At 39.4% G+C, this 14,706-nt stretch overlaps 1 protein-coding gene across 1 annotated transcript in view; it reads left to right on the top strand.

The window, feature by feature from the left end:
* ABCB1 (ATP binding cassette subfamily B member 1) overlaps positions 1 to 14,706 on the top strand; it is a 1,009,232-nt gene that overhangs the window by 639,857 nt on the left and 354,669 nt on the right. Inside the window, exon 20 of the mRNA XM_044067521.1 lies at positions 8,447 to 8,551. Within this exon, the coding sequence (XP_043923456.1) occupies positions 8,447 to 8,551 (105 nt within the window). The remainder of the gene's footprint in view (positions 1 to 8,446; positions 8,552 to 14,706) is intronic.

The raw sequence follows: 14,706 nt of genomic DNA, 5'->3' as shown, positions 1-14,706 counted from the left end.
CTGTGGAAGGTTGGGTGCTGGGCTGGCAACTCGACACTGTAAAAACTCCACTGCCAATCATGAGCGGACAGATGATCCGCTGTGGTGACCCCTAACTGGGAAAAGCCGAAAGAAGAAGAAGAAAATATAGCTATATATATATATATATATATATATATATATATATATATATATATATATGTATATATATATATATATATAGATATATATAGATAGATAGATATAGATAGATATAGATATATAAATAACAAAAACAAGAAGGTGGCAATATGAAAAGAAAGAAGATTCAGACTTCAGACACCAAACTAGCACTTTCATTCCATGTTTAATAAAACAAAACGTCATCAGAAATAAACATAACCACACTACAGAACATTTAAAAAGGACATTATGTAATCACATGATGTCAAACACCCAATAAACATTGCACAAGATTTAAAGACACCATTAATAGCCTCCAACTAATTAAAGGCATACAACTGAAAATAAAACGTTTTTTGTAGATAAAAAATATATTTAACGAACTGTAACCTTTTTAATTGCAAAAAACGCTTGATGTTGATGGTCTCATTAAGACCAGGAAACTGATCAGCCACCAACATAATTTGTCACAAACTCTCTCGACATTCTAATAAGGTTTTATAATCACCACAGAATGTGTCTGCATTCATTTTTACTAAAACTAAACAGGAATTTTTTTTGAAATTTAGGCACACAGTGGAATGTCTATCAAATGCATTGGAGAAATCCGTTTTCTTGATGGTAAGAACATGTTCATAGATCCTTTTATTTAAGCCTCTAATAGTCTTACCAACATAAAAATTGTCACATGAATTACAAAAAGCTGAATAAACAACATTTGTAGTATTACAAATGTAATGGTACCTGGCCCAAATGATTTTGCTGATATGTTTAAACTCAGCTGAAGAGGACCACATAACAAATCTACACTGCCGACAATGACCACATGAATAAGTATCTAAATTACAAGAGCAGTACCCTTGCCCCTTTCCAAAATGGTTTTAATATTAACAATTCTTTTGTAGGCGAACAAAGGTCTATTACCTACTACCTAAAAGGACTTTCTAAAATAGATCTAATGAACCCCATTTCATTACTAATCGGGATAGGAAGTGCCAAACTGTAACTGACAGAAACACTACTCTCGTTCTCTGAAAAATGTGTTGTAACCTCGTCATTTAGATGCCCAAATTTCAAAATGGGACAAGCAGTATTGCCCCTCAACCCTTTCACTTTACTAAAAATCTGGTTGAGCCAGATAAAGTAGTACCCTCTTCAAACAAAAATTGTAAAGCTTGCCAATTTCTGCCAAATAGACACCGACATTACTAGTCAGCCGGCTAAGTCCAATAAACTGACCCTTTACTACCCCTCTTTTCATTTGGCCAGGGTGCAAACTATCTTTATGTAAATATTGGTTAACAAAAGTCAGTTTTATGTAAATGCTACTTACAAAACAGGTGTTGACCAAATCAACAATTAAATGGACATCCAAAAATTCAATCCAATCCCCAAACTGAACAATAGTAAATCTAAGAAAGTTAGTGGTACTGTTCAAATAATTTACAAAGAAAAGGAAGGTGTCATAATCTCCTCGGCAAAGAAAAATCTAATTGTCTATATCACGCCTATAGAAAATTATATTTTCTGCCAATGGATGCGTTGTTAAATGTTTCAGCTCCTGCATAGTCATAACTAAATTGGCAATGGAAGGTGCCACCCGGGAGCTCATCGCTACACCTGACACCTGCTGAAATATAGCATTCTCAAATTTGAAAAATTGTTTTCTAACACTAATTCCATTAAAACACAAATAGTATTGATGGTATCATTGTTTAAACTTGTATATTGACTCAAATACTCTCTTAGATACTCCAAACCTGTTTCTTGATCTATACTAGTATACAAAGAAGTGACATAGAGAGATGCAAATGCAAAGGGAAAATTATCAAAATCCACCTGACTTAATAACTGTAATCTTAAAGTGCCATGAATCATGCAAATAGAATTTGGATTTCTGTACCAAAGGGTACAAAATTTCATCTAACCAAATCGAAATAGGTCCAGTTTTAGAAAAACTGGCTGACACTATTGGCAGAAAAGGAGGATGTACCTTATCCTTGTGCACCTTAGAGATGCCAAATAGTGTATCCAGTTTTCGGTAATCAACCTGTAAGAATATGTTTCATCACTCAACATACAAAAAATGGCTTTACTGTACTCAGCATTTCTCATGACAACAATTAAGCCCCCTTTGTCTGCTTTCAAAAACGCAACTCCCTGTTGGAAGATAACTTCTTCAAAGCTGATATTTCTTTACAAGAAAGATTGTGTTTGTAATTACAGCCACCATCTAAATGTCTAAACTGATTTTCACACAAAGCAGTAAACAGCTGTAATGTAGAGTTTGACACTATTTTATATTGTAAATACTTCATTTTCTCAAACCAGCCTCCATTCTTTCAACTCCAGGTACCCCGTCAACGATGTATTTAAGATTTAATTTTCTTAAATATAACTTTAAATCTACAATTAATCAGGGCACGTTAACAGTATTTGAGAAACCACATTTTAATACAGAAACAGTATCATAAGACTGTCACCACTCAAATTAAGAATGTCTTTCTGAAATTCTAGTTCCTCTTCCAACCCTTCCCCCCCTCTTTTTGTTGCCTGAACTGTCCACCAGAACAGGACCATATTTGTTCGTTATTGAAATGGGAGGAACAGAAGATGTAGAAGGAACCACATTATCCAAAACATTACTTACTGTGTTGTCATGCCCAGTACCAACCGTGGTCGACTGAGCAACTTGAGGGATTGCAGACAACGTACTTGAAAATGACTTGTTAGATTGATCTTTAGACAGTCCTTCTGTGCCTCCCCTGAAAATATTTACAGGATAGGCAGAATTAGCAGCGTAAGCAGCAAGGTCGCTTTTTAGTTTGCCTTGCTTCCTAGTGATGACTGACGCTCTTTGCCTATCAACTTAGGCTGAAATGCCAAAATATAATGTCGAAAAAGATGGAAAACAGTCAGATGCTCTCATCTTGGCAGCCAACAATTCCATCTCACTTCTAAGTATAACCGGTTCTAATTTGTGGTGCTCAGCCAACACTCTCATAAGGGAGAGTCCAGTGTGTTGAAAAGCTCAACAAGTTGTTTATACAAAGCTTCTCCCTGTCTGACACAATTCGGAAATGTGTATATCCTAAGTCCATATGGAACACAGCATAAGTTGATACATTCTTTCAAATAAAATATTTCTAGTGTCATTGATACTGTTTTAGTAGACAGCCTCTCAAAATGAAAAATGTTATTTTTGCAACTGGTATAATCGTCTACGTGACAGTCAACTCCTTGTGCAGTTACTTGTGAAATGGTTGAATTTCTCACTACCAAATGAAAAGGATTGTTGACTTCATTAAAGATGTTGTTCACCAAATCATTGTTGTCACAAACGTTGTTCCGAATTGGCAAACCTTGGTTATTAGCTCCATTGTTGACTGCATCAACCAGGGAAACCTGAGTAAGATTCAAATTAACGTTGTTTGCATTATTGACATGATCACGTTTTCCTACATAGCCACTCCTGTTGCCAAGGTGATTAGAGAAGCCTTCATGAATAGCCCCAGTGATGACAGATATAATCTGTTCACTGAATGCTGCAAAATGTTCAGGAACGGAGTGAGTAATTAGGTTTAACAACATGTCCTGTGTGGAATCCCCTCCTGCCATCACCAAACCAGCCACAAAATAGTAAATACAACCAACGACACACCACAAACCAACTGTGTAACAAAAACAAAAAGCTGACAATACAAAAAGAAAGCAGATTCGTTCCTTGTTTAATAAAACGGAACTTCATCAGAAAAATACCTAACTACACTACAAAACATTTATATAAGGACATTATGTAATCACATGATGTCAAACACCCAATAAGCATTGCACAAGATTTAAAGACACCATTAATAGCATACAACTAATTAAAGGTATAAAATTGAAAAAACTCCAGCTATAGTCTGCGGCATATCATCTACTCAGAGGCGATCTCAACTTAACATACAAGGCCATGTCAAACCCTGAGCTGTTAGACATGCTCCACTTAAAGAAATCCCAATCCTTCAGAGCCACACACTCCAGGGATCTAAACTGTGTCATCACAATGAACAAAGCATGCTGGAGGGATAGGTTCCTGACCCAGAGACTCCCCATACTCTGGAATAGACTGTCCATACATGTCAAGCAGAGCGCCTCCCTGGCCCTCTTCAAAAGGAACGTTGACGATTGGATGGGAGATAGGAAATTCACCCCGGGGATCATGTCAGTCACCCAGCTAGACAGGGGTCCAAGGAAGTAAATATTGTGGGAAGAAATATCCAGGGAATTGTTATGGCTAGGCTTGTATAGGCCATATGGCCGATAGCCTAGTACCAACCTATGCAAATAAAATGTTTTGCTAGTTTACTGTCCAAATCATCTTTCTTTTCATATTGCCAGCTTTTTGTTTTTGTTACATAGTTCATTTGTGGTGTGTCACTGGTTTTTTATATATATGTATATATATATATATATATATATATATATATATATATATATATATATATATACTTACATACATACACACACCAGCCATCTGGCAGTGTGAAGTTTGAAAATCAATATACTAAGAAAAATTCAAAACTCCAAAAGAGAACACAGAAGGAAAAAAAAGGTTTCCTTGATGTTGACATCAAAACCCCGCTGACATATTAAGACATTCAGACATAATTACTGAATACTGGTAGTATTACAGAAAAGTTTTTTTTTCTAAGGTATGGTACATGTGCTATCATTGCCTTGCAGAGTAACATATGAGGTACTCATTTGTACAGTATGACTATGATATGGCTTATGTTTTCGGACTCACACCATAGCCTGGGCCACACACTTAGCTCACTGTGTATGGTAACGTGTGGTGCTGCACAAAATGCTTAAGGATGTCACAGAGTATCCAATCGTAGAGACTCTATGGTGTAATGGTTAAGCTCACTGCCTCAGACAAAAAAGGTTATAAGGTTTGATTCAGATGTCTAGCCACTGTTTGTGTGAAGTCTGCATGTTTTCCTGGTGGCTGCATGGGTTTCCTTCCAAGAACTTGATTAGTGTCTCTGCAGCCCCTCTGATTCTAGCTTTGACCTCCTCATTCAGACTTCCCTTCTCCTCAACCACCTCTCTGAGATACTTGAAGCTGTTAGTCTGCTCCATTATTTTCCCTTTTATCTCATTTCTCAGCTTCTTCTGATTTCTTCCACTTGTTTCCATTACAACTACCCCATCTCTGCTCAGTTTCATCCCATGTGCCTTCAGTTTTGCATTACATTATGCTGTCCTTGCTGAACTTCTTCCTCATAGTCTATCTGTAATGTCACATTATCAGCATACAGCAACTTTGTTGATTGGTTCCCTTCGACCTGTGTACTAATGTAGTCCATCACCAGTATGAACAGAGGCACCAGTATGAACAGTGGTTGCCTCAGAGTAACCCTGATGCACACTCACTCCCACTTGGAACCCCGTTTGTTCTTGAGTCATTGGGTCCTTGACATAACCAGCACTAGTTCTGCCAATTCTTCTGGGACTTTGAACCACCACAAGACTGCCCAAATTAATTTTCTTGGGACATTGTTGTTTGATTTTTCCAAGTTTAGAAATGCCCAATTGGGCTGTTTCTTCATCTCTGGCTTCTTCTCAATTATCTATCTCACTGTAAACTTCAAGTCGGTTGTGCTGCATCCTGATCCGAATCCAAACTGTGCATCTCCCATCTTACTTCCTACCACTCTGCTTATTCATTGATCAATCACTCTCTCTCTCCAAAACTTTCATGCAGTGTGACAGGCATTTAATACCTTTGTACTACCCACAGTTGTGAATGCCCCCTTTGTTCTTGTACAGTGGCGCTCATATGCTTATTCTTCACTCATCTGAGATTGAAGATGATTGAGGTGATTGAAAGGTGGTAGGATGCACACTGTGGTACAGACAAAGAAATAAGAACATCAGAACAGAAGCCAGTGTAGCTCCTATTACACAGAAGGTCAAAGAACAGATTACAATAGTGCAGGCACATGTGCAGAAAAGCAGAAGACAATCTGGTGAAGAAGGCAGGAGAAAATGAGGACACTGAGCAAAGAGATGGATGGATTGTGTGAGAGAAGACCTGCAACAGTCAGGCATGACTGTCGAAGAAGGTAGGAGAGTGGCACTGAATCGGGAGACATGGTGACAGCTGACACGGCACCCCGACCCCATACAGAAAATAAGAATAAGAGAATTGATGATGATGATGATGATGATGATGTCTGTGCCTCAAGAATGGAAGGTAATGGGTTCAATATCAGCAGTCGCAGTTGAACTTACACATTCAATATATATAAAATTATCTCAGGCATTACACTGATCCTGACAAATTAAAATGATTATAATCTATCAAATTAAATGCATCAGTATGATTTCACAAAGCATTAATCTATGGTAGACTGAGATATATAATAAGTACTTGTCAGTAATGTGCAACAACATAAATAATTTTCTACAATGAAGTTAAACATCTTATATTAATTTAATCAGCCACTATTTAAAATGTAGTTTTAAGAAAGTTATTTACTCTGTTGCACATTATTAGTAAGTTATTCTTGAATTCATTATCAAATATATTATTCAATATATGTTGTTTACATACATTTATTTAAAGAATCAGAAACTTAATAATGGCTTTTGATGTAAAAAATTACTGTACAGTGGATACTGGTAAGACATTTCTCTTGGTTCAACAGTAATAAATAGAAAACCAGTGTTAAATAATTAATATATACACATTTAATTTATTTAAAAGTAAGAGAAGTAAGATACCTATACTGTCAGGAAATGCCATTCTTTTTTTATTTTATTTTATGGTATTGTGATGCCAATCTGCTGCTTAGTTTAATAGAAAGAAAGCCAAACGGTATTTGTAGTTGAATGTAATGATAATTTGCAGCATGACATCATATGGTTTTACTTCAGTTATCCTAATCAGCAGATTGAATCTCAAAACACATCAACACATCAACTGCCCCCCTACACACACACACACACACACACACACACACACACACACACACACACACACTCACACATTCTCTCACACACTCACTCACACACACACACACACACACACACACACACACACACACACACACACACACACACACACACACACACACACACACACACACACACACACACAATAAAAAGAAAAAAAAGATGGAACTAAAAAAAAATATAAAAGGCATGACAGATTAACAACAGCAGGGCTGCACTTTCTAAGGGGAACATAGCGGTACAATTTTTAATTTCCAGTGTTGGATGTAAAACTGAAGAAGTAAATGGGTTATTTTGCAACAGATGAATGACTACTTACTATTTCGTGGTATTGATACTAACCATAACACAAATGTAGTCATCGCAAGCACTTTCATTATGATTTTGAGTGCAGTTAATTAGCAAACTAATGTCTGCAGTACAGTGACCATCTGTATTGCAGCAGTTAAAGCATAGTACTTACTAACATCATGTATTCATTCATAGCTTTCAACTTCTTTTGTACAAGCCAACTACAATGGGGACAATGCCACAAATCAGGAGTGTCTTTTAAAATTAGTGTGTGTGTGTGTGTGTGTGTGTGTGTGTGTGTGTGTGTGTGTGTGTGTGTGTGTGTGTGTGTGTGTGTGTGTGTGTGTGTGTCTGTGTGTGTCTGTGTGTGTGTGTGTGTGTGTGTGTGTGTGTGTGTGTGTGTGTGTGTGTGTGTGTGTGTGTGTGTGTGTGTGTGTGTGTGTGTGTGTGCGCGTGTGTGTGTGTGTGTGTGTGTGTGTGTGTGGTCACACTGGAGAACACACGGCTGGCTCTGCCGAATGTACTTGTTGTACAGTTGTAGGAGCTATGAGCCCATCCATAGTGGTGTACAAGTGTATACCATCTTTTGACAGAGTGCACATTTTTCTCCTTCCCAAAAAATAACTTGCTGGAGTGATTATCTGCATCAATCTACTGATTGCGCTACCTCATTATCCTGGGGCCAACACCATTTCCTGGGAAGAGCACATGTCTAATTTGCAATAGCCACTCCCCTGGGCTAACAAATTTGCATGCAGTTTCATCAACCAGACTGTTTTTGAGCTGTAAACAATGCCAGCATAAGGCAGTACCAGGAGTTTAGTCTCTGAGTCACTCAAGCATACCATACAGTCAAAATCTTTGGAGTGAAGCCTTTCTGAATCCCAGAGAATGTTTATTAATTGCTGACTATTGACTGTCCATCTTTTTTAGATTAATTGCATATTCTTAACTTCTTTGAAGGATTCAAACATTTTTGACTAAAGTATTAATTTATATCTTTCAGATTTTTGCTGAGTTTGATCATAAAATTGTTCGATCAAAGAGTGACTTATACTGTCTGTTGTTTTTGGGTCTTGGTGTTCTTTCGTTTATCACATTTTTCTTGCAGGTAAGTTATGACTGGGTGAGTAAAATGACATTATTTGTTTGTTTGATTGTGTCTTAACTGAGTAAGTGAGCTGATCGTGGACCTTTTCAGTTATGAAAAAAACAGAAATCAGAATTGTTGGAATTTGTTTAGGGTCAAATCATTACAGCTGAGAATGTGATATTGTGAGTTCTTTATTTTATTTTTTAAGTTCCTAGAACACTACAAACAAGAATAATAACAGAGGTACATAGACACTGTTTATATGCATCTACTGGTTTTGCTATCATGGCAGGAAGTTATAAACTGACAAAAATAGAATGACAAAAAAAATGCAGACTGGTCATCAGTGTAACCACACAACAAACTGCCAAAAAATACACTAGCAACTAGACTGAATAATTTATTGAACAATTTATTGTTACGTGCTTTCATTCTGTTTGTACAAATAAAGTGAAATGCTTAACAATAAATTATTCAGTGTAATAGACAATGTAAAGGTAGAATGACCATGAAATGTCCAGCATGCAGCTTAATACTATGCTAGTCATGCCACTTGAGATACAATTGTAATGAAATGTTTCAGTATTTATTGTATAGCCACAGGAGAGAGTCATTGTTATCATACCATGTAGTATATTGTGTTGCCACTTATGTGTTTTAACAAGTATTTAATTTCTGATTGCTTTAGAGTCACTCCATGTAGTAACAGTCATGGCTAATCTACTTGTGAACAAAGCATTACTCACTGCTAGTAATAGTCAACAACGTTTGCATGCCAAGATTAGCAACCCACCAAAGTCAAGGCAGCTGGCAAAAGATGTGAAGGGTAAAATAAAGGAATCATATTAGATGCCCTCAAGCACAAAAAGAAATCCAATAGAAAGCACAGGCTGTGGTCTCAACACACACAAGTGACATAGGTTCATAGGTAAGTACTAGGCTATCGGCCCTGGGGCCTATATAATCCTAGCCAAAAAGGTTCCCTGGCTTTTGCCACCCAAGCAGTGCTGCAGAAGTGATCCCTGGGGTGAATTTTCTATTTCCCATCCAGTCATCAAGATTTTTCTTAAACAGGGCCAATGAGGAGCTTTGCTTGACATGAATGGGTAGTTTGTTCCAGAGAAGTCTCTTGTACAGGAATCTATCCCTCCAGCATATTCTGTTTATTGTGGTGACAAGGTTTAGGTCACTAGAGCATGTGGTTCAGAGAGATTGGAATTTCTTTAAGTGTAGCATGTCCAACAGCTCTGGGTTGACATAGCTTTGTATGTTAGGCAGAGATCACCTCTGAGTAGGCGATATGCGACGGAGTAGTGCTGGAGTTTTTTGAGACGGTCTATGTATGGCATCTGTTTGAGGCCGGTAATCCTCTTCGTGAGGTATTTCTGTGGCCTTTCCAATTGTTGTATGTGTCTTGTGAGATACATGCCAAATGGGGCATTGTACTCTATAATGGGTGTGATGAGGGATGAGTAGAGAGGAACAATGACCTCCTTTTTTCTAGAGGAGAACCCTTTTGTGATGAGGTGTGCCACATAGAAGGATTTCCTGACTACTGTGGCGATGTGGTTATCAAAGAAGAAACTACTGCTCACCTGTGTACCAAGGTCTCTTATCACACTTTCAGTGTTTAGTGAGCTACCGCCTATGTGGTAGTTCGTGGATACTGAGTTTTTCCCAAAGGGTATGACAGTGCACTTCTTGGCATTGAGCTTGAGGCCATGACTGTGACACCAAGCATCTGTCTCTGTGAGGCCCTTCTGTAGAATGTCTACATCATTAGGTGATTCTATTATGGCTCCCAGTTTGCAGTCATCTGCGAACTTTGTTAGCCAAAGACCTTCTGTGTTGGCCTGCACTTCAGAGAAGTAGATGCCAAACAGGAGATGACCCAGGACTGGACACTGTGGTACTCCAGTCGTCACTGGTCTGAAGTCAGACTTGGAGTCGGCTACTTTTACTGTGTGGGTTCTGTCAGTGAGCCAGTTTGCCAACCCATCTTGTGACATAGGGGTTTTGCCCAGCTTAGTGAGTTTATCTATAATTCCAGAGTGAGGGACGGTATCAAAAGCCTTTGCGAGGTCAGGATAGGCTGTGTGCACTACCTTGCCCTCATCTACGGCTCTAGTGACTGCTTAGGCATAAAGGATGATTAGCCTGAGAGTCAACGTGTTTGTGTATAAAATAAGAAAAGAAGTGAGAGCTTGTAACTTACTCTCTCCTAGCAGAGGTGACAGCCGAGAGTAGAACAGCTTTCCAAATGCAGAATTTTAAAGCAGCAGAAGATGCTAGCACAAAGGGAGGTAATGTAAGCTTTTCCAGCACAAAGCTGAGATCTCAAGGGGGAGAGAAGGGTTTTGTTTGGTGGGTTAAGATGCAGAACTCACCTCAGGAAAACTTTGACTCCTGCTTTAGCCATAAGTGTAGGGTTAACAGGCAGGCAGGCATTGATGGCTGACAGGTGAGCTTTTATAGAAATGTAGGTCAAGCCTGAATGAAGTAATTCACAGAGGTAATGCAGGATAGCAGGGATCTGTGATATAAATGGGTCCTGACTGTGTTTATGGCACCAATAAGAAAACCTTTTCCATTTAGCTAAGATTTTCTACAACTGACATGCACAATCTCTAGGACCTAAGCAACCTCCTCAGAGAAAAGATGTCTTTGCGGGATTAAAATCCCATCATCCCCAGAGTCAAGCAGAGTAAGAGAAGATTTAGGTGGAGAAGCAATCCCTGTTGTTGAGTGATCAGGTCCAGTTGCAGACATATGTTCCTGTGATTTTTCTTTGTCACGTGAATTTTTTGGGGGACCCATATTGCCTTGACCAAAAAGGGGCCAGTAAAAAGGATTTTGTGTTTCCTTTTGGGTTTCTAGAAGAATTTTTGGAAAAAGAGGTAGTGGAGCTAAGGCATAGAGGAACTTCCCTGTTGCTGGAAGAAGAAGGCATCTGTTCTGCATGGTGAAGGACAAGTTTCCCTGGTGCAGAAGTGGGCGAGCTGATGCATAGAGATCTATCTGACGTGTGCCCACAGAAGGATGATTGCCTATCTGTCTGTTTAAGGTCCATCTGTGGTGGTCCTCCAAGGAGCAATTTATTCCTGTGAGGGAATGTATGTGGCTGTGAATGAGATGTCCATCTGGAAGGCTAAGTTCCATGACTTCTGTGCTAACATGCACATTTGGTAAGACCTGGTGCCTCCCTGTTTATGTACCATATGACTGTGGTGTCGTAATTGTACACCAGGAGTGGGCCATATTTCCATAGGTGGAGGAAAGTCTGCAGAAGAGCCCTTATTTCCTTCAGATTGCTAAGTTCCCTCATTAACTTTGGTAGACATCTGCCTGTACCCAGTGTGATCCTGACCATGTCCCCCATACTTCGTCCAAGGCTCCAGTGTGAACTTCTTGAACAATAGGAGGTGGTGTGAAGGAAGTCCTGGGTTGAGATGGACCTATTTCTTCCACCAAAGTAGCTCTTTTTTGAGAAAAGGGAGGAGGGTGATTAGGGAGTCCAAGGGGTGGGAGTGTTGAGACCACACAGAGCTCAAAAAACATTAAATTTTCCTCATGTGAAGTCTAGCTAGGGGAAGCATAGGAATTGTGGCCACCATGAAACCCAAAGTTCTTAACATCTCCCTTGCTGTGCATTGTATTGCAGAGGAAAGATATAGGAAGAAGTCGGACGGACTGTGAATTTTCTCCAGAGGGAGAAACAAAGGCATGCATTTTCTTTGTGTCCAGTCTGAACCACAAGAAAACCAGGTCCTCTGTAGGAGCCATGTGAGATTTTTTGTAGTTGAATGTGAAACCCAGACCTAACAGGGGCTGGACTGTGAAATCTAGATGCTGCAGAAGGACCCTGCAGAAAGAGCTTGGAGTAACAGTTCATCCAGGTAGGGAAAATTTTGAATTTGCTGGTTGGGGCAGAATGCCACGACTAGGGTTACATACTTTGTGAAGACCTTTGGTGTTGTGGAAAGATCAAAAGGCATAGCAGTAAAATGAAAATGTGAGGAGCCAGAGAAAAAACTCAAGAATTTCTTGCAAGAAGGACGAACAGGTATGTGCAGACAAGCATCCTTCAGATCTATGGATTCTAACAAGTCTTGGAGGAGAATGAAAGGCAAGAGAGTGGAAGAGAGAACATTCTGAAAGTTGGTACTTTCAAGAAAGTGATTAGAAGAGGAAGGTCTAGGATGGGTCGCCATTGTCCTTTTCCTGGCACCAGAAAGAATTTGGAGTAGAATCCTTTTTGTGTGAAGTCTTTTAGGACTTGTTTGATGGTACCCTGATTCAGGAGGTCCTAAATAATAGGGGCAATTAGAGAGAGCTGGTTGTGAGGAGGATGTGGCATGCTTTTCAGAGGAGGAATAATTTCCAAGGCCATTGCATAACCATTCTTGATGATGGACAGGACCCATTTGTCTGTGGTAATGGCTTCCCACTAGGTCAGAAGAGGGACAGTCTTTTGGAAAGAGGAGTTATGAAGCTAATTTTTTTTTTTTTGCAGTTTTTGAGTTGCCCTAGGATCCCTTCTGAGGGAGGATGTAGGCTTAGATGGGTAGTTCCTGTGGTATCTAAGAACTGAAGAAAGTAGGATCTGCCTGCAGTCTTTCATAGTCTTACCTTGGTGTTGGAGTATTTTGAACAGACTGGCAGGACCAAACAAGAGGTGTTTGTCCAAGGGGATGTCTAAGACTTTTGATTTGAAATCCTCTGGAAAATTCTAGCTATGAAGCCATGCATATCTGGACAACAGACCCAGTAGCTGCTGCCCGAGAAGAAGCATCCACAACATTGTAACTGCACTTAATGTTGTTTCTGGTTATTCAAGTACCCTGGAAAAGTAGATTCTGCATTTGCTGCTTTGATTCTGCAATTGGAGAGTCCAGCATAACTTTGTGTAAGGATGGAAGTACAGAAATCAAAGATTTAGTTATTTCAGTCTGATAATTAATTGCCCTAAAAGCAAGGGTAGAGGAGTTGTATACCTTCTTTCCCCACCTATTCATATCCCTATTGTATTTGTCTGTAGGCAGGGCATTAGCAATGGGCAATAACTTAGAGGGCTTCTCTGAAGCAAGAGACACTGCAGAGAAGTCATCCACAGGATTCTTAAACAAGTATTTTAGACCATCATAATCTTTTAAAATCTGTCTGGTCTTTTAGGGGCTGATGGTTAAGACTGAGGTGCTGAAGAGATGGAGTGGAAAACATCCTGGAAAGCCTCCGGAACAGGACAGACTGGAGTGGAAAGCATCCTGGAAAGTCCCAAGAACAGAAGGGACTTCAGAAGGGGCAAGAGTACCCATTTCCAAGAAGCTGTAGTACCTCTTCTGTACAGAGATCGTATTCAAAATTTTCATCATGTTCTGGATAGTCTCCCCAAAAGAAGCTTCCTCAGCAGGGAAATCCAGAGAACGGCTGTCCTCTTCATCCAAAGAGATTTGACCTGGGGAGTGTAACTGAGAAAAACAGTCTAGACAGTGATCTGAATCAGTCATGTTCTTTTCTTCTAAGCAAAACCGATTTGAAATGCAGAGGTTCATAGGTATATACTAGGCTAACAACCACCAGGGCCTTTATAAGCCTGGTCATGAAACCCAACCCAGTTGCAACGTTATTTATCATGGACATTTATTAGGAGAGGTATGTTGGGAAGTGTCTAGAGGATTTATGGAGGGGGTGTTTATATCACAAGCAAAATTTAAATTCCTGGAACTACTTGCTATGATGCTGATCATTTTGTAAATGTACAAAAGGTCCATCAGAGCTGGAGCCAAGGATACTTTGTATGCCAGGTGTAGATCACCTGTCAGCAACCTGTAGGAGATGAATTATAGAGACAGGGCTTTAAGGCAAATAGGACAATTTGTCAGTATCCTGGAGTCTCCTGGTAGGGAGCCTTTGTGGGCATTCCAGCTGTTGCATATGTCTGGTCATGCCGAAGGGGGTGTTGTACTCAATAATGTGTCTGATAAGGGCTGAATAAAGTGGCACTATGACTTCCTTGGACCTGGATGCCATGCCCTTACTTATAAGCTGAGTAATATAGAATGATTTTCTTATTACCTTGGCCACATGATAACCAAAAGCCAGATTACTGTCTACATATGTTCCCAACTCCGTGACTACTGGATCAACTCTTACAGATATCTTATTGATGGAGT

This window comes from Protopterus annectens, chromosome 3.part1 (genome assembly GCF_019279795.1).
Source record: "Protopterus annectens isolate FY-2018-M chromosome 3.part1, PAN1.0, whole genome shotgun sequence".
Classification (NCBI taxonomy): domain Eukaryota; kingdom Metazoa; phylum Chordata; order Ceratodontiformes; family Protopteridae; genus Protopterus; species Protopterus annectens.
The sequence above is the reverse complement of the archived record's forward strand: the minus strand, read 5'-3'. Positions and strand labels throughout refer to the sequence as shown.